Raw genomic sequence first — 23348 nt, 5'->3', positions numbered from 1 at the left:
TGTTTTTCTCTCGAGTCCATTAGTAAAGGTTTTGGAATGTTCAGAAAAACATCAGAGAAGATAATCAGGTAATAATTGTGTGTGTTTAGAAAAATGACATCTGCTTTTTTTTCAATTGCGTTTTTTTGTTGTTGTCCCAGGCTCTTTATACATGTCCTGCGCGGCTTAAGCGCTGTCGAGGGAAATAGAAGACGCGTGCTGTACGTAAAAGCTTATAGTCCCAAACGTTCAAAAGCCAGAGCTAAATTCAGAGATAAGGAAAGATAACAGCAAACATCAGAGATTACGAGCGGAGGAGGAGGGCCTCAAGCGGAGGTTGAAGGCCAGATAACAAAAATGATGTGTGATGTGAGGCAATTGTCTTAGTTGCCTAAATTCACCCCTGCAAATACTTTTCCTGATTTACTTGTATAAAAGACACCTGGGAGCCAGAAATCTTTCTGATTGAGAGGGGGTCAAATACTTATTTCCCTCATTAAAATGCAAATCAATTTATAACATTTTTAACGAGCGTTTTTCTGTATTTTAATGTTCAAAATAACTACAAAAGGGACATGCGTACAAACAAAACCTACAGACGCTGAAATGTTTCTCGCTGAAATCACAGAGAAGACCATTGTTTATATGAACGAAGTGCACACAATTTCACGCTGCTCTGGACTCAAACTCATTAAGGCCAGTCTCTCTGTCTCTCTCTCTCTCTCTCTCTCTCTCTCTCTCTCTCTCTCTCTCTCTCTCTCTCTCTCTGTGTCTCTCTCTCTCTCTCTCTCTCTCTGTGTCTCTCTCTGTCTCTCTCTGTCTCTCTCTCTCTTTCTCTGTCTCTGTCTGTCTCTCTCTCTCTCTCTCTCTCTCTCTCTCTCTCTCTCTCTCTCTCTCTCTCTCTCTCTCTCTCTCTCTCTCTCTCTCTCTCTCTCTCTCTCTCTCTCTCTCTCTCTCTCTCTCTCTCTCTCTGTGTCTCTCTCTCTCTCTCTCTCTCTCTCTCTCTCTCTCTCTCTCTCTCTCTCTCTCTCTCTCTCTCCCTCTCTCTCTCTCTCCCTCTCTCTCTGTCTCTCTCTCTCTGTCTCTCTCCCTCTCTCTCTCTCACTCTCTACCTCTCTCCCCTCTCTCTCTCTCCCTCTCTCTCTCCCTTTCTCTCTGACTCTCTCTCTGTCTCTCTCTCTCGTCTTTTATCTCTCCCCCTGTCTTTCTTAACCTCCCTCTCAGATGTGTACGCTGCTGCAGTACTTCTGTGACTGTGAACTGAGGCACAGAGTGGAGGCTATCGTGGCGTACTCGGATCAGTTTGTCAACGCCATTCAGACCAATCAGAGAGTTCGCTATAACCTGCTGATGCAGGCCTTCTCCATGAGCGCTGCCGAGACCGCACGCAAGACACGAGAGTTCCGCTCCCCACCTCAAGACCAGGTACAACTAGCCTTGTCCAAGCCACAACGGTCCATAGGGCAGGACCAGGTACAACTAGCCTTGTCCAAGCCAGAATGGTCCATAGGGCAGGACCAGGTACAACTAGCCTTGTCCAAGCCAGAATGGTCCATAGGGCAGGACCAGGTACAACTAGCCTTGTCCAAGCCAGAATGGTCCATAGGGCAGGACCAGGTACAACTAGCCTTGTCCAAGCCAGAACGGTCCATAGGGCAGGACCAGGTACAACTAGCCTTGTCCAAGCCAGAACGGTCCATAGGGCAGGACCAGGTACAACTAGCCTTGTCCAAGCCAGAACGGTCCATAGGGCAGGACCAGGTACAACTAGCCTTGTCCAAGCCAGAACGGTCCATAGGGGCAGGACCAGGTACAGGACTAGCCTTGTCCAAGCCAGAACGGTCCATAGGGCAGGACCAGGTACAACTAGCCTTGTCCAAGCCAGAACGGTCCATAGGGCAGGACCAGGTACAACTAGCCTTGTCCAAGCCAGAACGGTCCATAGGGCAGGACCAGGTACAACTAGCCTTGTCCAAGCCAGAACGGTCCATAGGGCAGGACCAGGTACAACTAGCCTTGTCCAAGCCAGAACGGTCCATAGGGCAGGACCAGGTACAACTAGCCTTGTCCAAGCCAGAACGGTCCATAGGGCAGGACCAGGTACAACTAGCCTTGTCCAAGCCAGAACGGTCCATAGGGAAGGACCAGGTACAACTAGCCTTGTCCAAGCCAGAACGGTCCATAGGGCAGGACCAGGTACAACTAGCCTTGTCCAAGCCAGAACGGTCCATAGGGCAGGACCAGGTACAACTAGCCTTGTCCAAGCCAGAATGGTCCATAGGGCAGGACCAGGTACAACTAGCCTTGTCCAAGCCAGAATGGTCCATAGGGCAGGACCAGGTACAACTAGCCTTGTCCAAGCCAGAACGGTCCATAGGGCAGGACCAGGAGCCTAGCCTTTTCTGCCAGTGTGAGGCAGGACCATGTACCAGCCTTACAGCCAGAACGGTCCTGGACAGGACCAGGTACAATAGCCTGTTTCTGCCAGTGATGGTCCAGCTTAGGGATGGACCAGTACACCCCCTGACAGAACGGTCCACTAGTCTATTTCCTGTTTCTGTAGTGTGAGGCAGCTTGATGTACCAGTACACCTCCTGGACAGGACACTAGTCTATTTCCTGTTTCTGTAGTGAGGCAGCTTGATGTACCAGTACACCCCCTGGACAGGACACTAGTCTATTTCCTGTTTCTGTAGTGTGAGTAGTGCCATCTGAAGCTGATGATAGGTAACTGCGTGTGTTCCTTCCTGTCAGGTGATTCTGCTGACTAACTTCAAGCATGGTCCAGAGGAGGAGGAGTGCCCAGTACCGGAGGAGACCAGAGACACACTGACCGAATTCCACACTGACATCCTTATACATTGTGGTCAGTAACCCTAACCCCTGACCCCTAACCCTGACTAACAGCACATCATAACAACCTTCCGACCCCTGACCCCTAACCATGACCCACAGCACATCATAACAACCTTCTGACCCCTAACCATGACCCACAGCACATCATAAAAACCTTACGACCCCTGACCACTAACCCTGACCCACAGCACATCATAAAAACCTTCCGACCCCTGACCCCTAACCCTGACCCACAGCACATCATAACAACCTTCCTGACCCATAACCCTGACCCACAGCATATCATAAAAACCTTCCAACCCCTTACCCTGACCCACAGCACATCATAACAACCTTCTGACCCCTGACCCCTAACCCTGACCCACAGCACATCATAACAACCTTCCAACCCCTAACCCTGACACACAGCACATCATAACAACCTTCTGACCCCTGACCCCTAACCCTGACCCACAGCACATCATAACAACCTTCCGACCCCTGACACCTAACCTTGACCCACAGCACATCCTAACAACCTTCCTGACCCCTAACCTTGACCCACAGCACATCATAACAACCTTCCAACCCCTTACCCTGACCCACAGCACATCATAACAACCTTCTGACCCCTGACCCCTAACCCTGACCCACAGCACATCATAACAACCTTCCAACCCCTTACCCTGACCCACAGCACATCATAACAACCTTCCAACCCCTAACCCTGACACACAGCACATCATAACAACCTTCTGACCCCTGACCCCTAACCCTGACCCACAGCACATCATAACAACCTTCCGACCCCTGACACCTAACCTTGACCCACAGCACATCCTAACAACCTTCCCGACCCCTGACCCCTAACCTTGACCCACAGCACATCATAACAACCTTCCGACCCCTGACCCCTAACCCTGACCCACAGCACATCATAACAACCTTCTGACCCCTAACCCTGACCAACAGCACATCATAACAACCTTCTGACCCCTGACCCCTAACCCTGACCCACAGCACATCATAAAACCCTTCCAACCCCTTACCCTGACCCACAGCACATCATAACAACCTTCTGACCCCTGACCCCTAACCCTGACCCACAGCACATCATAACAACCTTCCAACCCCTGACCCCTAACCTTGACCCACAGCACATCCTAACAACCTTCCCGACCCCTGACCCCTAACCTTGACCCACAGCACATCATAACAACCTTCCGACCCCTGACCCCTAACCCTGACCCACAGCACATCATAACAACCTTCAGACCCCTAACCCTGACCTACAGCACATCCTAACAACCTTCTGACCCCTAACCCCGACCCACAGCACATCATAACAACCATCCGACCCCTGACACCTAACCTTGACCCACAGCACATCCTAACAACTTTCCGACCCCTGACCCCTAACCCTGACCCACAGCACATCATAACAACCTTCCGACCCCTGACTCCTAACCCTGACCCACAGCACATCATAACAACCTTCCGACCCCTGACCCCTAACCCTGACCCACAGCACTTCATAACAACCTTCCGACCCCTGACCCCTAACCCTGACCCACAGCACATCATAACAACCTTCCGACCCCTGACCCCTAACCCTGACCCACAGCACTTCATAACAACCTTCCGACCCCTGACCGCTAACCCTGACCCACAGCACTTCATAACAACCTTCCGAACCCTAACCCTGACCCACAGCACTTCATAACAACCTTACGACCCCTGACCCCTAACCCTGACCCACAGCACATCCTAACAACCTTCTGACCCCTAACCCTGACCCACAGCACATCATAACAACCTTCTGACCCCTAACCCCCAACCCTGACCCACAGCACATCATAACAACCTTCTGACCCTGAACCCTGACCTACAGCACATCATAACAACCTTCCAACCCCTAACCCTGACCCACAGCACATCATAACAACCTTCTGACCCCTAACCCTGACCCACAGCACATCATAACAACCTTCCAACCCCTAACCCTGACCCACAGCACATCATAACAACCTTCTGACCCCTAACCCTGACCCACAGCACATCATAACAACCTTCTGACCCCTGACCCCTAACCCTGACCCACAGCACATCATAACAACCTTCCAACCCCTAACCCTGACCCACAGCACATCATAACAACCTTCTGACCCCTAATCCTGACCCACAGCAGATCATAACAACCTTCTGACCCCTGACCCCTGACCCACAGCACATCATAACAACCTTCTGACCCCTAACCCCCAACCCTGACCCACAGCACATAATAACAACCTTCTGACCCCTGACCCCTAACCCTGACCCACAGCACATCATAACAACCTTCTGACCCCTAACCCTGACCCACAGCACATCATAACAACCTTCTGACCCCTAACCCTGACCCACAGCACATCATAACAACCTTCCAGCCCCTGACCCCCAACCCTGACCCACAGCACATCATAACAACCTTCTAACCCCTGACCCACAGCACATCATAACAACAATCCGACCCCTGACCCTTAACCCTGACCCACATCATAACAACCTTCCAACCCCTAACCCTGACCCACAGCACATCATAACAACCTTCTGACCCCTAACCCTGACCCACAGCACATCATAACAACCTTCCAACCCCTAACCCTGACCCACAGCACATCATAACAACCTTCTGACCCCTAACCCTGACCCACAGCACATCATAACAACCTTCTGACCCCTGACCCCTAACCCTGACCCACAGCACATCATAACAACCTTCCAACTCCTAACCCTGACCCACAGCACATCATAACAACCTTCTGACCCCTAATCCTGACCCACAGCAGATCATAACAACCTTCTGACCCCTGACCCTGACCCACAGCACATCATAACAACCTTCTGACCCCTAACCCCAACCCTGACCCACAGCACATAATAACAACCTTCCAGCCCCTGACCCCCAACCCTGACCCACAGCACATCATAACAACCTTCTGACCCCTAACCCTGACCCACAGCACATCATAACAACCTTCCAGCCCCTGACCCCCAACCCTGACCCACAGCACATCATAACAACCTTCTAACCCCTGACCCACAGCACATCATAACAACAATCCTGACCCTGACCCCTGACCCACAGCACATCATAACAACCTTCCGACCCCTGACCCCTGACCCACAGCACTTCATAACAACCTTCCGACCCCTGACCCTGACCCCCAGCACATCATAACAACCTTCCGACCCCTGACCCCTAACCCTGACTCACAGCACATCATAACAACCTTCCAACCCCTAACCCTGACCCACAGCACATCATAACAACCTTCTGACCCCTAACCCTGACCCACAGCACATCATAACAACCTTCCAACCCCTAACCCTGACCCACAGCACATCATAACAACCTTCTGACCCCTAACCCTGACCCACAGCACATCATAACAACCTTCTGACCCCTGACCCCTAACCCTGACCCACAGCACATCATAACAACCTTCCAACCCCTAACCCTGACCCACAGCACATCATAACAACCTTCTGACCCCTAATCCTGACCCACAGCAGATCATAACAACCTTCTGACCCCTGACCCCTGACCCACAGCACATCATAACAACCTTCTGACCCCTAACCCCCAACCCTGACCCACAGCACATAATAACAACCTTCTGACCCCTGACCCCTAACCCTGACTCACAGCACATCATAACAACCTTCCAACCCCTAACCCTGACCCACAGCACATCATAACAACCTTCTGACCCCTAACCCTGACCCACAGCACATCATAACAACCTTCCAACCCCTAACCCTGACCCACAGCACATCATAACAACCTTCTGACCCCTAACCCTGACCCACAGCACATCATAACAACCTTCTGACCCCTGACCCCTAACCCTGACCCACAGCACATCATAACAACCTTCCAACCCCTAACCCTGACCCACAGCACATCATAACAACCTTCTGACCCCTAATCCTGACCCACAGCAGATCATAACAACCTTCTGACCCCTGACCCCTGACCCACAGCACATCATAACAACCTTCTGACCCCTAACCCCCAACCCTGACCCACAGCACATAATAACAACCTTCCAGCCCCTGACCCCCAACCCTGACCCACAGCACATCATAACAACCTTCTGACCCCTAACCCTGACCCACAGCACATCATAACAACCTTCCAGCCCCTGACCCCCAACCCTGACCCACAGCACATCATAACAACCTTCTGACCCACAGCACATCATAACAACAATCCTGACCCTGACCCCTGACCCACAGCACATCATAACAACCTTCCGACCCCTGACCCCTGACCCACAGCACTTCATAACAACCTTCCGACCCCTGACCCTGACCCCCAGCACATCATAACAACCTTCCGACCCCTGACCCCTAACCCTGACTCACAGCACATCATAACAACCTTCCAACCCCTAACCCTGACCCACAGCACATCATAACAACCTTCTGACCCCTAACCCTGACCCACAGCACATCATAACAACCTTCCAACCCCTAACCCTGACCCACAGCACATCATAACAACCTTCTGACCCCTAACCCTGACCCACAGCACATCATAACAACCTTCTGACCCCTGACCCCTAACCCTGACCCACAGCACATCATAACAACCTTCCAACCCCTAACCCTGACCCACAGCACATCATAACAACCTTCTGACCCCTAATCCTGACCCACAGCAGATCATAACAACCTTCTGACCCCTGACCCCTGACCCACAGCACATCATAACAACCTTCTGACCCCTAACCCCCAACCCTGACCCACAGCACATAATAACAACCTTCTGACCCCTGACCCCTAACCCTGACCCACAGCACATCATAACAACCTTCTGACCCCTAACCCTGACCCACAGCACATCATAACAACCTTCTGACCCCTAACCCTGACCCACAGCACATCATAACAACCTTCCAGCCCCTGACCCCCAACCCTGACCCACAGCACATCATAACAACCTTCTAACCCCTGACCCACAGCACATCATAACAACAATCCGACCCCTGACCCTTAACCCTGACCCACATCATAACAACCTTCCAACCCCTAACCCTGACCCACAGCACATCATAACAACCTTCTGACCCCTAACCCTGACCCACAGCACATCATAACAACCTTCCAACCCCTAACCCTGACCCACAGCACATCATAACAACCTTCTGACCCCTAACCCTGACCCACAGCACATCATAACAACCTTCTGACCCCTGACCCCTAACCCTGACCCACAGCACATCATAACAACCTTCCAACCCCTAACCCTGACCCACAGCACATCATAACAACCTTCTGACCCCTAATCCTGACCCACAGCAGATCATAACAACCTTCTGACCCCTGACCCCTGACCCACAGCACATCATAACAACCTTCTGACCCCTAACCCCCAACCCTGACCCACAGCACATAATAACAACCTTCCAGCCCCTGACCCCCAACCCTGACCCACAGCACATCATAACAACCTTCTGACCCCTAACCCTGACCCACAGCACATCATAACAACCTTCCAGCCCCTGACCCCCAACCCTGACCCACAGCACATCATAACAACCTTCTAACCCCTGACCCACAGCACATCATAACAACAATCCTGACCCTGACCCCTGACCCACAGCACATCATAACAACCTTCCGACCCCTGACCCCTGACCCACAGCACTTCATAACAACCTTCCGACCCCTGACCCTGACCCCCAGCACATCATAACAACCTTCCGACCCCTGACCCCTAACCCTGACTCACAGCACATCATAACAACCTTCCAACCCCTAACCCTGACCCACAGCACATCATAACAACCTTCCGACCCCCGACCCCTAACCCTGACCCACAGCACATCATAACATCCTTCCAACCCCTGACCCCTGACCCACAGCACATCATAACAACCTTCTGACCCCTAACCCTGACTAACAGCACATCATAACAACCTTCCAGCCCCTGACCCCCAACCCTGACCCACAGCACATCATAACAACCTTCCGACCCCTAACCCACAGCACATCATAACAACCTTCTGACCCCTAACCCCTGACCCACAGCACATCATGACAACCTTCCGACCCCTAACCCTGACCCACAGCACATCCTAACAACCTTCCAAAACACCACACAGAGAGCTAACTATGCTCACTATGTATCCTTCTCTCCTCCAGGCGTGCACATCGAGGCGGAAGAGGAGGAGGAGGAGGTGGACACCTCTCTGAGAGGGCGCCTTGGCCGGTAGGTAACTCTAAGGAGTTGGACCTTCAGCCGAAAGTTTGCCGGTTCGAATCCTTGCACTCTTCTGTCCTCTTCTCAAGTGTGTGTGTGTGTGTGTGTGTGTGTGTGTGTGTGTGTGTGTGTTGTGTGTGTGTGTGTGTGTGTGTGTGTGTGTGTGTGTGTGTGTGTGTGTGTGTGTGTGTGTGTGTGTGTGTGTGTGTGTGTGTGTGTGTGTGTGTGTGTGTGTGTGTGTGTGTGTGTGATGTGTGCTATCTGGCGGGTTGACAACTGAAGAGAGCAGAATACACATTTCTGCTGTTGCTTCAACATCTGGACAATATAATGTTGTATTGTATTATAACATACTGACAATATAAAGTTGTATTGTATTATAACATACTGACAATATAATGTCGTATTGTTTTATATCTCCTTAGGCTGATGGGCAAGGTGAATAACTTGAGGAAGAAAAAGGAGGTGGTGGAGGAGCCAGAAGAGGAGGAGGAGGTCAAACCCAGTAAGAAGACATTCACCACCCTAACCCCTAATCTCTAACCTCTAACCCCTAACCTCTAACCCCAAACCCAGTAAGAAGACATTCACCACCCTAACCCCTAATCTCTAACCTCTAACCCCTAACCTCTAACCCCAAACCCAGTAAGAAGACATTCACTACCCTAACCCCTAACATCTAACCTCTAACCTCTAACCCCTAACCTCTAACCCCAAACCCAGTAAGAAGACATTCACCACCCTAACCCATAACTTCTAACCCCTAACCTCTAACCCCAAATCCAGTTCGAACACATTCACCACCCTAACCTCTAACCCCTAACCTCTAACCCCTACCCTCTAACCCCAAAACCCTAACCCTTACATCCACGAGGTGATCTTCATCTGTCTCTGTGGTTAGAACACAGTCTGGAATTGCTATTTTCACAGCTTCGCACAGTTAAGTGCCTAGTTTAAGTCTGACAGCTCATCAGTTAACTCAAGTATAAACTGTCAGACATCCTAGACTTAGTTGACTTCTTCCTGTTAAATCCAAGGGACGCATCGAGGGCCTCATCAGTCAACTTCGGTTCTTTTCTGGGTAGTTTTCTAGACCTCCTTCCAGGTGATTCCCCGACAGACTCCTGTAATTAAGCGGAGGCGTAGTCTAGCACTTCCTAGTGATCCCTCACACTAGTAATATTTAAACATTAAAAATTCCCTGTACCACCAAATGTTCCTATGCCACAAAAGCTTGAGTTGGTGTAGTGCCCGGCCAAGACACAGTAAAAAAAAAAAGCATATCTTGTTCATTCACTACAAATCCATGTGTGTCCCCCCCCCAAGGCACTCTCCAGGAGTTGATCTCCCATACCATGATCCACTGGGCCCAAGAGGCCTTCATTCAGAACCCTGAGCTGGTGCGTCTGATGTTCAGCCTGCTCCACAGGCAGTATGATGGGCTGGGAGAGCTGACCAGAGCCCTGCCGAAAGCCTACGCCATCAACGCCATATCTGTCCAGGACACAATGGACTTGTTGGAGTGCTTGGGCCAGATCAGATCTCTGCTCATCGTTCAGATGGGCCCCGAGGAGGAGAGGCTCATGATCCAGAGCATCGGGTATGTCTGGTTACTGTACCTGGAGGGATAGGGTGGTTACTGTACCTGGAGGGATAGGGTGGTTACTGTACCTGGAGGGATAGGGTGGTTACTGTACCTGGAGGGTGTGTCTGGTTCCTGTACCTGGAGGGATAGGGTGGTTACTGTACCTGGAGGGATAGGGTGGTTACTGTACCTGGAGGGATAGGGTGGTTACTGTACCTGGAGGGTGTGTCTGGTTACTGTACCTGGAGGGTGTGTCTGGTTACTGTACCTGGAGGGTGTGTCTGGTTACTGTACCTTGTAAAGGGATAGGGTGGTTACTGTACCTGGAGGGATAGGGTGGTTACTGTACCTGGAGGGATAGGGTGGTTACTGTACCTGGAGGGATAGGGTGGTTACTGTACCTGGAGGGATAGGGTGGTTACTGTACCTGGAGGGATAGGGTGGTTACTGTACCTGGAGGGTGGGTCTGGTTACTGTACCTGGAGGGTGTGTCTGGTTACTGTACCTGGAGGGATAGGGTGGTTACTGTACCTGGAGGGATAGGGTGGTTACTGTACCTGGAGGGATAGGGTGGTTACTGTACCTGGAGGGTGTGTCTGGTTACTGTACCTGGAGGGATAGGGTGGTTACTGTACCTGGAGGGATAGGGTGGTTACTGTACCTGGAGGGTGTGTCTGGTTACTGTACCTGGAGGGATAGGGTGGTTACTGTACCTGGAGGGTGTGTCTGGTTACTGTACCTGGAGGGATAGGGTGGTTACTGTACCTGGAGGGTGGTTCTGGTTACTGTACCTGGAGGGATAGGGTGGTTACTGTACCTGGAGGGTGTGTCTGGTTACTGTACCTGGAGGGTGTGTCTGGTTACTGTACCTGGAGGGTGTGTCTGGTTACTGTACCTGGAGGGTGTGTCTGGTTACTGTACCTGGAGGGATAGGGTGGTTACTGTACCTGGAGGGTGTGTCTGGTTACTGTACCTGGAGGGTGGGTCTGGTTACTGTACCTGGAGGGATAGGGTGGTTACTGTACCTGGAGGGTGTGTCTGGTTACTGTACCTGGAGGGTGGGTCTGGTTACTGTACCTGGAGGGTGGGTCTGGTTACTGTACCTGGAGGGATAGGGTCTGGTTACTGTACCTGGAGGGTACGTCTGGTTACTGTACCTGGAGGGTGGGTCTGGTTACTGTACCTGGAGGGATAGGGTCTGGTTACTGTACCTGGAGGGTGGGTCTGGTTACTGTACCTGGAAGGTGGGTCTGGTTACTGTACCTTGTAAAGGGTAGGCTCATGACCCAGAGCATCGGGCATCACTCAGGTGGCCCACTGATTACCAGGGTCGGGGTCAGTTCCATTTCAATTCAGTGAAATGGAAATGGAATTGTACCCCCAAACCTGGCAACGATTACCGAAAGAAGATCTGGACGCACAGCTGGAACAATTCAACTCCGATTATTTTAGTTCATTTAAAAGTCTCTTTGTTGTTGTCTACTTCTCCAGGATTATTTACTTCTTTGTTTGTTTGTTTGTTTGTTTGTTTTCCAGGAACATAATGAACAACAAGGTGTTCTACCAGCACCCTAACCTGATGAGGGCTCTGGGGATGCATGAGACTGTCATGGAGGTGATGGTTAACGTGCTGGGAGGAGGTGGGGATTCCAAGGAGATCCGGTTCCCCCAGATGGTGACCAACTGCTGTCGGTTCCTGTGTTACTTCTGTCGCATCAGCCGTCAGAACCAGAGGTCCATGTTTGATCACCTCAGCTACCTGCTGCAGAACAGCGGCATCGGTCTAGGTACAGTACACTCTGCCTGTCGATCAGAAAACACACAGAGGAACTCTTAACCACTGGTACAGGATCAGTTGTTTTCATCCCCCCTTAGTGGTGAAGGTTAGGATTGGGGATAAGATCTGTGTTTAATAAACATTCTCCTGGTCTTCTTGTAGGTATGCGTGGCTCCACCCCTCTGGATGTGGCTGCAGCTTCCTGCATCGACAACAACGAGCTGGCCTTAGCTCTACAGGAGCAGGACTTGGAGAAGGTAACCCCTGACCCTAACCTGTCACCCTGTTTCCCTATTCAACCGGAGGCTGCTGAGGTTAGGTTAGGCTCATAAAATTGTCTGGAACAGAGAAAATGGAATTGCGTCAATGTATTTGATAGCACTCCACTCGTTCCACTCCAGCCATTACCACGAGCCCGTCCTCCCAAATTAAGGTGCCACCAACCTCCAGTGTCCTATTCCTTATATAGAGCGGGAAGAATGGCGCGATTGGCTGCCGGGATTGGCTGCCGGGATTGGCTGCCGGGATTGGCTGCCGGGATTGGCTGCCGGGATTGGCTGGCGGGATTGGCTGCCGGGATTGGCTGCCGGGATTGGCTGCCGGGATTGGCTGCCGGGATTGGATGCGGGATTGGCTGCCGTTTTACAGGCTCCTAAACAATTGTGCTATTTTGTGTGTTTTTTTTGTTTGTTGCATTGTTTGTACATAATGTTGATGCTATCATCTCTTCTGACCGAAAATAACTTCTGGATATGAGAACAGCGATTACTCACCTCAAACTGGACAAAGATGTTGTCTTTAATGAGTCTGACACAAAGAATATAATGCTGCTCCCAGACAAGGCCCAAATCCCCGTCATTCGCATGAAGAAAAGAAGGAGATACAGGGGACGCAGATCAGGGGGCCTTTCATTCACACACAGAGATGCGTACAAAGCTCTCCCTCGCCCTCCATTTGGCATATCTGACCATAATTATCTCCTCTTGATTCCTGCTTACGAGCCAAAACTAAAGCAGGAAGTACCAGTGACTCACTCAATACGGATCCTGCCAGTAGCATACCTCAGTCACCCTGTACCCCTATACAATAGACCCTGGACAGAACACCCCAGTCACCCTGTACCCCTATATAGTAGACCCTGGACAGAACACCTCAGTCACCCTGTACCCCTATACAGTAGACCCTGGACAGAACACCCCAGTCACCATGTACCCCTATACAGTAGACCCTGGACAGAACACCTCAGTCACCCTGTACCCCTATACAGTAGACTCTGGACAGAACACCTCAGTCACCCTGTACCTCTATACAGTAGACACTGGACAGAACACCCCAGTCACCCTGTACCCCTATACAGTAGACTCTGGACAGAACACCTCAGTCACCCTGTACCCCTATACAGTAGACACTGGACAGAACACCCCAGTCACCCTGTACCCCTATACAGTAGACCCTGGACAGAACACCTCAGTCACCCTGTACCCCTATACAGTAGACACTGGACAGAACACCTCAGTCACCCTGTACCCCTATACAGTAGACCCTGGACAGAACACCTCAGTCACCCTGTACCCCTATACAGTAGACCCTGGACAGAACATCACCTGTCCATTGCTCCTTTCTAAGGGCTACCCTGCTAACCCTTACCCTCTCCTACCTGCTCCTCTCTCCAGGTGGTGACCTATCTGGCGGGCTGTGGACTACAGAGCTGTCCCATGCTCCTATCTAAGGGCTACCCTGACATCGGCTGGAATCCCTGTGGGGGAGAGAAATACCTCGACTTCCTGCGCTTTGCCGTCTTTGTCAACGGTCAGCAGCCTGCAACACCTAGCCTGCAACACCTAGCCTGCAACACCTAGCCTGCAACACCTAGCCTCCAACACCTAGCCTGCAACACCTAGCCTGCAACACCTAGCCTGCAACACCTAGCCTGCAACACCTAGCCTGCAACACCTAGCCTGCAACACCCAGCCTGCAACACCTAGCCTGCAACACCTAGCCTGCAACACCTAGCCTGCAACACCTAGCCTGCAACACCCAGCCTGCAACACCCAGCCTGCAACACCCAGCCTGCAACACCTAGCCTGCAACACCTAGCCTCCAACACCTAGCCTGCAACACCTAGCCTCCAACACCTAGCCTGCAACACCTAGCCTGCAACACCTAGCCTCCAACACCTAGCCTGCAACACCTAGCCTCCAACACCTAGCCTGCAACACCTAGCCTCCAACACCTAGCCTGCAACACCTAGCCTGCAACACCTAGCCTGCAACACTTAGCCTGCAACACCTAGTCTGCAACACCTAGCCTGAAACACCTAGCCTGCAACACCTAGCCTGCAACACCTAGCCTCCAACACCTAGCCTCCAACACCTAGCCTCCAACACCTAGCCTCCAACACCTCGCCTGCAACACCTAGCCTCCAACACCTCGCCTCCAACAACTAGCCTGCAACACCTGGCCTGCAACACCTAGCCTCCAACACCTAGCCTCCAACACCTAGCCTCCAACACCTAGCCTGCAACACCTAGCCTCCAACACCTAGCCTGCAACAGACACTGAACATACTTCCTGTTTCACTATGAAGTGTGGATTCGGAGTGGTTTCCAGGCTATCTAATATCTGGATTATATTCCTGATGTTGCTGAAGTTATCCTTGATATTTTTATTGCTGGCATGGCTGTAGTCTCCACCATGGCTGTAGTCTCCACCATGGCTGTAGTCTCCACCATGGCTGTAGTCTCCACCGTGGCTGTAGTCTCCATAATGGAGGCGTGCCAGTGTTACAGTGTACCAGTAGTGGTGACACTCACAGTATATTCTTTTTCTAATCTTTTTCTCTTCCTGTCTGTTCTTACCCTACAGGAGAGAGTGTGGAGGAGAATGCCAACGTGGTGGTGCGTCTACTGATTCGTCGGCCAGAGTGTTTTGGCCCCGCCCTGAGAGGAGAGGGGGGTGCTGGTCTGCTGGCGGCAATAGAGGAGGCCATCAAGATCTCAGAGGACCCGGCCAGGGACGGACCTACTGTCAAGAAGGACAGGCGGTTCCCCATGTAAGAATACTGGAGAGCTGTTGTTGTAGTGTTGTGTTGTTATGTTGTTGTTGTTGTTGTTGCATATTTGTTGTTGTTGTGTTGTTATGTTGTTGTTGTTGTGTTGTTATGTTGTTGTTGTTGTGTTGTTATGTTTTTGTTGTTATGGTGATACATTTTTTGTTATTGTGGTGTGTTTGTGTTGTTGTTGTTGTTGTGGTGTTGTTGTTGGTGTATAGTTGTGTTGTTGTTGTTGGGGTATTGTTGTGTTGTTGTTGTGTTGTTGTTGTTGTGTTGTTGTTGTGTTGTTGTTGTGGTGTTGTTGTTGTGTTGTTGTTGTGTTGTTGTTGTTGTGTTGTTGTTGTTGTGGTGTTGTTGTTGTTGTGTTGTTGTTGTTGTGGTGTTGTTGTGTTGTTGTTGTTGTGGTGTTGTTGTGTTGTTGTTGTTGTGTTGTTGTTGTGTTGTTGTTGTGGTGTTGTTGTTGTGTTGTTGTTGTTGTGTTGTTGTTGTGGTGTGTTGTTGTTGTGTTGTTGTTGTTGTGTTGTTGTTGTGTTGTTGTTGTTGTGGTGTTGTTGTTGGTGTATAGTTGTGTTGTTGTTGTTGTTGTTGGTGTATAGTTGTGTTGTTGTTGTCCTGTTTTTGTGTTGTTTTGTTGGGGTGTTGTTGTTGTGTTGTTGTTGTTGTGTTGTTGTTGTTGGGGTAAAGTTGTGTTGTTGTTGTTGTTGTGGTATTGGTGTGTTGTTGTTGTGTTGTTGTTGTGTTGTTGTTGTGTTGTTGTTGGGGTATTGTGTGTTGTTGTTGTTGGGGTATTGGTGTGTTGTTGTTCTTGTTGTTGGGGTATTGTTGTTGTTCTTGTTGTTGGGGTATTGGTGTGTTGTTGTTGTTGTTGTTGTTGGTATTGTTGTTGTTGTTGTTGTTGTTGTTGTTGTTGGGGTATTTGTGTTGTTGTTGTTGTTGTTGGGGTATTGGTGTGTTGTTGTTGTTGGGGTATTGTTGTGTTGTTGTTGTTGTTGTTGTTGGGTATTGGTGTGTTGTTGTTGTTGGGGTATTGGTGTGTTGTTGTTGTTGGGGTATTGGTGTGTTGTTGTTGTTGGGGTATTGTTGTTGTTGTTGTTGGGGTATTGGTGTGTTGTTGTTGTTGTTGTTGTTGTTGGGGTATTGTTGTTGTTGGGGTATTGTTGTGTTGTTGTTGTTGTTGTTGGGGTATTGTTGTTGTTGGGGTATTGTTGTTGTTGGGGTATTGTTGTGTTGTTGTTGTTGTTGTTGAGGTATTGTTGTTGTTGGGGTATTGTTGTGTTGTTGTTGGGGTATTGTTGTTGTTGGGGTATTGTTGTGTTGTTGTTGGGGTATTGTTGTGTTGTTGTTGTTGTTGGGGTATTGGTGTGTTGTTGTTGTTGGGGTATTGGTATTGTTGTTGGGGTGTTGTTGTTGTGTTGTTGTTGTTGGGGTATTGGTATTGTTGTTGGGGTGTTGTTGTTGTGTTGTTGTTGTTGGGGTATTGTTGTGTTGTTGTTGTTGTTGTTGTTGGGGTATTGTTGTTGTTGGGGTGTTGTTGTGTTGTTGTTGGGGTATTGTTGTGTTGTTGTTGTTGTTGGGGTATTGGTGTGTTGTTGTTGTTGGGGTATTGGTATTGTTGTTGGGGTGTTGTTGTTGTGTTGTTGTTGTTGGGGTATTGGTGTGTTGTTGTTGTTGTTGGGGTATTGGTATTGTTGTTGTATTGTGGCGTGTAGCGGAGACGGACCTACGGGCAAGAAGGACAGACTCTTCCCTGTGTAATAAAAAGTATATTCTTTAGCATATAAGATGGATGCTTTAGTATGACTAGAGAGAGAAAAGGTGTTCAGCATGAAAGACAAGAAACGATGGAATAGACGAGTGAATGATTTCATGCTTTGGTTCAAGCTTCCTTCACCATCCACAGTGGTTGTATTGATCATGGATTCGATTTGTAAAGCGCTTTAAATAGTAACCGCTGGGTCAACTCTCTACATCAACTGTTATGCTAATGATTAACGCTTGTCTGTCTGTCTGTTTCTCTGTCTGTCTGTTTCTCTGTCTGCCTGCCTGCCTGCCTCTGTGTCTGTCTGCCTACCTGCCTGCCTCTGTGTCTCTGCCTGCCTGCCTCTGTGTCTGCCTGCCTACCTGCCTGTCTGTGTCTGCCTGCCTGCCTGCCTCTGTGTCTGTCTGTCTGCCTGCCTCTGTGTCTGTCTGTCTGCCTGCCTGCCTGTCTGTGTCTGTCTGCCTGCCTGTCTGTCTGTCTGTCTCTGTCTGTCTGTCTGTCTGTCTGTCTGTGTCTGTCTGTCTGTCTGTCTGTCTGTCTGTCTGCCTGCCTGCCTCTGTGTCTGTCTGTCTGCCTCTGTCTGTCTGCCTGCCTGCCTGCCTCTGTGTCTGTCTGCCTGCCTGCCTGCCTCTGTGTCTGCCTCTGTGTCTGCCTGCCTGCCTGTCTGCCTGCCTGCCTGCCTGCCTGCCTCTGTGTCTGTCTGCCTGCCTGCCTCTGTCTGTCTGTCTGTCTGTCTGCCTGCCTCTGTGTCTGTCTGTCTGCCTCTGTCTGTCTGTCTGTCTGTCTGTCTGTCTGTCTGTCTGTCTGTCTGTCTGTCTGTCTGTCTGTCTGTCTGTCTGTCTGTCTGTCTGTCTGTCTGTCTGTCTGTCTGTTTGGTGGTGAGGAGCAGCAAGAGGAGAACCGCGTCCATCTTGGAAACGCCATCATGTCCTTCTACTCTGCCCTCATCGATCTGCTGGGACGCTGTGCACCTGAGATGCACGTACGTTAGTTTTCTCCACATTTCACCTGCTCTGATTCTGACGTCTGTTTTAACACGAGACCACATGTTACGGTCGTGAACATGAAGGATGCTTAGCTAGGATTTACTAGAATCTGTCCGGGGCCTCGTTATATCTCTACCGGAACATAAACCCCTCTCGTTCTGTCTGTCTGTCTGTCTGTCTGTCTGTCTGTCTGTCTGTCTGTCTGTCTGTCTGTCTGTCTGTCTGTCTGTCTGTCTGTCTGTCTGTCTGTCTGTCTGTCTGTCTGTCTGTCTGTCTGTCTGTCTGTCTGTCTGTCTGTCTGTCTGTCTGTCTGTCTCCAGTTGATCCAGGCGTGTAAAGGTGAGGCTCTGAGGATCCGGGCCATCCTGAGATCTCTGGTTCCTATAGAAGACCTGGTTGGAGTCATCAGTCTGTCTGTACAGATACCTGACTACGGGAAAGGTACGGGACTAGACATAACAATTATCAATTCCTGTCAGGATTTTCCAAACCTGCAAATCCCCATTTTTTTTTGCGGGGACAAATCAACAATTCTTTGCATATTATGCAAATGTTGCCAATCCCCAAACCATTACAGCATAAAACAGTCAATATAATGGCATTGAAATGGATTCATCACCGTGCGACAAAATAGAGGACTTCAACGAACAAAATAGAGGACTTCAACGAACCAAAATAGAGGACTTCAACGAACCACCAGACGTTTATAGTTTCCTTCGTCAAGTGTATTTTCGTGACAAATTGGACAAAATAGTTGAGCAAAATATCAATATTTAAAAATATAAAAATAAATGTAAAAAAAATTTGACCCCCTTTTTCTTCCCAATTTCGTGGTATCCATATTTGTTAGTAGTTACTATAGTAGGGGCTCGGGAGAGACGAAGGTCGAAAGTCATGCGTCCTCCGATACACAACCCAACCAAGCCGTACTGCTTCTTAACTCAGCATGCATCCAACCCGGAAGCCAGCCGCACCAATGTGTCGGAGGAAACACCGTGCACCTGGCAACCTTGGTTAGCGCGCACTGCGCCCAGCCCGCCACAGGAGTCGCTAGTGCGCGATGAGACAAGGATATCCCTGCCGGCCAAACCCTCCCTAACCTGGACGACGAGGTCAATTGTGCGTCGCCTCACGGACCTCCCGGTTGCGGTCGGCTGCGACAGGGCCTTGGCTCGAACACAGAGTCTCATTAGACCACTGTGCCACCCGGGACGCCCAATGTCAGTATTTAAATCACTGCGAAATCTTGGAGGGACTGATTATCACAGATCCCATGCTAATGTTTTCTCCCTTTCAATTGAACAATATCGATCCCTTAATCTGCCTCTCTCTCTCTCTCTCTCTCTCTCTCTCTCTCTCTCTCTCTCTCTCTCTCTCTCTCTCTCTCTCTCTCTCTCTCTCTCTCTCTCTCTCTCTCTCTCTCTCTCTCTCTCTCTCACTCACTCACTCACTCACTCACTCACTCACTCACTCACTCACTCACTCACTCACTCACTCACTCACTCACTCACTCACTCACTCACTCACTCACTCACTCACTCACTCACACCCCACTACCACTCAGATGGTCACACCATAGAGCCTAAGATGTCTGCGAGCTTTGTCCCGGACCACAAGGCGTCCATGGTGCTGTTCCTGGACCGTGTGTATGGTATCGACAACCAGGACTTCCTGCTTCATGTTCTGGAGGTGGGCTTCCTGCCAGACATGAGAGCTGCCGCATCCCTGGACACGGTGAGTACTGCCTATAGACTGTAGGGCCAGGAGTTTTCCAGGAGTTTTCCTAACCAGGTAACTTGAACAGGAAAAAACATATTGGTATGTCTCTATTGGAACCTTGGAACCATGTCTCTATTGGAACCTTGGAACCATGTCTCTATTGGAACCATGTCTCTATTGTCTTGGAACCATGTCTCTATTGTCTTGGAACCATGTCTCTATTGTCTTGGAACCATGTCTCTATTGTCTTGGAACCATGTCTCTAATGTCTTGGAACCATGTCTCTATTGTCTTGGAACCATGTCTCTATTGGAACCTTGGAACCATGTCTCTATTGTCTTGGAACCATGTCTCTAATGTCTTGGAACCATGTCTCTATTGTCTTGGAACCATGTCTCTATTGTCTTGGAACCTTGTCTCTATTGTCTTGGAACCATGTCTCTAATGTATTGGAACCATGTCTCTAATATCTTGGAACCATGTCTCTATTGTCTTGGAACCATGTCTCTATTGTCTTGGAACCATGTCTCTATTGTCTTGGAACCATGTCTCTAATGTCTTGGAACCATGTCTCTATTGTCTTGGAACCATGTCTCTATTGTCTTGGAACCATGTCTGTATTGTCTTGGAACCATGTCTCTATTGTCTTGGAACCATGTCTCTAATGTCTTGGAACCATGTCTATATTGTCTTGGAACCATGTCTCTAATGTCTTGGAAGCATGTCTCTATTGTCTTGGAACCATGTCTCTAATGTCTTGGAACCATGTCTCTATTGTCTTGGAACCATGTCTCTATTGTCTTGGAACCATGTCTCTATTGTCTTGGAACCATGTCTCTATTGTCTTGGAACCATGTCTCTATTGTCTTGGAACCATGTCTCTATTGTCTTGGAACCATGTCTCTATTGTCTTGGAACCATGTCTCTAATGTCTTGGAACCATGCCTCTATTGTCTTGGAACCATGTCTCTAATGTCTTGGAACCATGTCTCTATTGTCTTGGAACCATGTCTCTATTGTCTTGGAACCATGTCTCTATTGGAACCTTGGAACCATGTCTCTATTGTCTTGGAACCCGACACAGCCAGAAGAGGACTGGCCACCCCACATAGCCTGGTTCCTCTCTAGGTTTCTTCCTAGGTTTTGGCCTTTCTAGGGAGTTTTTCATAGCCACCGTGCTTCTACACCTGCATTGCTTGCCATTTGGGGTTTTAGGCTGGGTTTCTGTACAGCACTTTGAGATATCAGCTGATGTACGAAGGGCTATATAAATAAAATGTTATTTGATTAGATCTGAACCATGTCTCTATTGTCTTGGAACCATGAATAACATCTCTCTCCCTCTATCTCTCTCTCTCTGTCTGTCTGTCTGTCTGTCTGTCTGTCTGTCTGTCTGTCTGTCTGTCTGTCTGTCTGTCTGTCTGTCTGTCTGTCTGTCTGTCTGTCTGTCTGTCTGTCTGTCTGTCTGTCTGTCTGTCCCCCCCCTAGCTGGCATTCAGCACCACAGAGATGGCTCTGGCTCTGAACCGCTACCTGTGTTCCGCTGTGCTGCCCCTCATCACCAAGTGTGCCCCTCTGTTCGCGGGCACCGACCACCGCGCCATCATGATTGACTCCATGTTGCACACCATCTATAGGCTGTCCCGCGGGCGAGCCCTCACCAAGGCTCAGAGAGACGTCATCGAGGAGTGCCTCATGTCCCTCGTCAAGTACGCGACAACCACAACCCTCTGGCACACCGGTGAATTAAACGTTACCTATACACTTAACTTTTACCTCTGTCCTCTCAGGTACCTTCGACCTTCCATGCTGCAGCATCTGCTGAGGAAGCTGGTGTTTGACGTGCCAATACTCAACGAGTTTGCTAAGATGCCTCTGAAGCTCCTGACCAATCACTATGAGCGTTGTTGGAAGTACTACTGCCTGCCTAACGGTTGGGCCAACTTTGGGGTGTCGTCAGAGGAGGAGCTGCACCTGTCGCGGAAACTCTTCTGGGGAATCTTCGAGTCTCTGGCGCACAAGGTCAGAACAATACACATGACTGTACTGAATGCAGTGTATTATTATAAACGGGGTAGTTTGGGTCCTGGAAGACTTTGTAGTACTTGGCACATCCTGTGACTTCGCTCTCACTTTCACTTTCTCTCCTCATTCTCCCTCTACCTCCCCCCTTCTCCCTCTACCTCTCCCCCTCTCCCTCTACCTCCCCCCTTCTCCCTCTACCTCTCCCCCTCTCCCTCTACCTCTCCCCTTCTCCCTCTACCTCTCCCCTTCTCCCTCTACCTCTCCCCTTCTCCCTCTACCTCCCCCTTCTCCCTCTACCTCTCCCCTTCTCCCTCTACCTACCCCCTTCTCCCTCTACCTCTCCCCCTCTCCCTCTACCTCTCCCCTTCTCCCTCTACCTCTCCCCTTCTCCCTCTACCTCTCCCCTTCTCCCTCTACCTCTCCCCTTCTCCCTCTACCTCCCCCTTCTCCCTCTACCTCTCCCCTTCTCCCTCTACCTACCCCCTTCTCCCTCTACCTCTCCCCTTCTCCCTCTACCTCTCCCCCTACCTCTCCCCTTCTCCCTTTACCTCCCCCTTCTCCCTCTACCTCCCCCTTCTCCCTCTACCTCTCCCCTTCTCCCTCTACCTCCCCCTTCTCCCTCTACCTCCCCCTTCTCCCTCTACCTCTCCCCTTCTCCCTCTACCTCTCCCCTCCCCCTCTACCTCTCCCCTCCCCCTCCCCCCTCTACCTCTCCCCTTCTCCCTCTACCTCCCCCTCCCCCTCCCCCTCTACCTCTCCCCTTCTCCCTCTACCTCCCCCTCCCCCTCTACCTCTCCCCTTCTCCCTCTACCTCCCCCTCCCCTTCTCCCTCTACCTCCCCCTTCTCCCTCTACCTCTCCCCTTCTCCCTCTACCTCTCCCCTTCTCCCTCCCCCCCCCCCCTCTACCTCTCCCCTTCTCCCTCCCCCTCCCCCCTCCCTTCTCCCTCTACCTCCCCCTCTACCTCTCCCCTTCTACCTCTCCCCTTCTCACTCTACCTCTCCCCTTCTCCCTCTACCTCTCCCCTTCTCCTTCTACCTCTCCCCTTCTCCCTCTACCTCCCCCTCCCCCTTCTCCCTCTACCCTTCTCCCTCTACCTCCCCCTCCCTCTTCTCCCTCTCCCTCTCCCCTTCTCCCTCCCCCTCCCCCTCTACCTCTCCCCTTCTCCCTCTACCTCTCCCCTTCTCCCTCTCCCCTTCTCCCTCTACCTCCCCTCCCCCTCCCCTCTACCTCTACCTTCCCCCTCCCCCTCTCCCTCTACCTCTCCCCTTCTCCCTCTACCTCCCCCTCCCCCCTCTCCCTCTACCTCTCCCCTTCTCCCTCTACCTCTCCCCCCCCCCCTCTACCCCCTCTCCCCCTCTACCTCTCCCCTTCTCCCTCTAC

General features: G+C 50.6%; 1 protein-coding gene across 1 annotated transcript in view; it reads left to right on the top strand.

Moving 5' to 3' along the window:
- ryr1b (ryanodine receptor 1b (skeletal)) overlaps window positions 1–23348 on the top strand; it is a 229908-nt gene that overhangs the window by 94538 nt on the left and 112022 nt on the right. The window contains exons 38-51 of the mRNA XM_046316567.1: window positions 1204–1404; window positions 2733–2844; window positions 9006–9072; window positions 9489–9568; window positions 10390–10663; window positions 12185–12435; window positions 12588–12682; window positions 14099–14234; window positions 15291–15476; window positions 18106–18218; window positions 18543–18663; window positions 19787–19956; window positions 21430–21650; window positions 21732–21963. Coding sequence (XP_046172523.1) covers window positions 1204–1404; window positions 2733–2844; window positions 9006–9072; window positions 9489–9568; window positions 10390–10663; window positions 12185–12435; window positions 12588–12682; window positions 14099–14234; window positions 15291–15476; window positions 18106–18218; window positions 18543–18663; window positions 19787–19956; window positions 21430–21650; window positions 21732–21963 — 2259 coding nt within the window. The remainder of the gene's footprint in view (window positions 1–1203; window positions 1405–2732; window positions 2845–9005; window positions 9073–9488; window positions 9569–10389; window positions 10664–12184; window positions 12436–12587; window positions 12683–14098; window positions 14235–15290; window positions 15477–18105; window positions 18219–18542; window positions 18664–19786; window positions 19957–21429; window positions 21651–21731; window positions 21964–23348) is intronic.

The sequence above is a fragment of the Oncorhynchus gorbuscha genome, linkage group LG19, assembly GCF_021184085.1.
Source record: "Oncorhynchus gorbuscha isolate QuinsamMale2020 ecotype Even-year linkage group LG19, OgorEven_v1.0, whole genome shotgun sequence".
Taxonomy (NCBI): domain Eukaryota; kingdom Metazoa; phylum Chordata; class Actinopteri; order Salmoniformes; family Salmonidae; genus Oncorhynchus; species Oncorhynchus gorbuscha.
The sequence above is the reverse complement of the archived record's forward strand: the minus strand, read 5'-3'. Positions and strand labels throughout refer to the sequence as shown.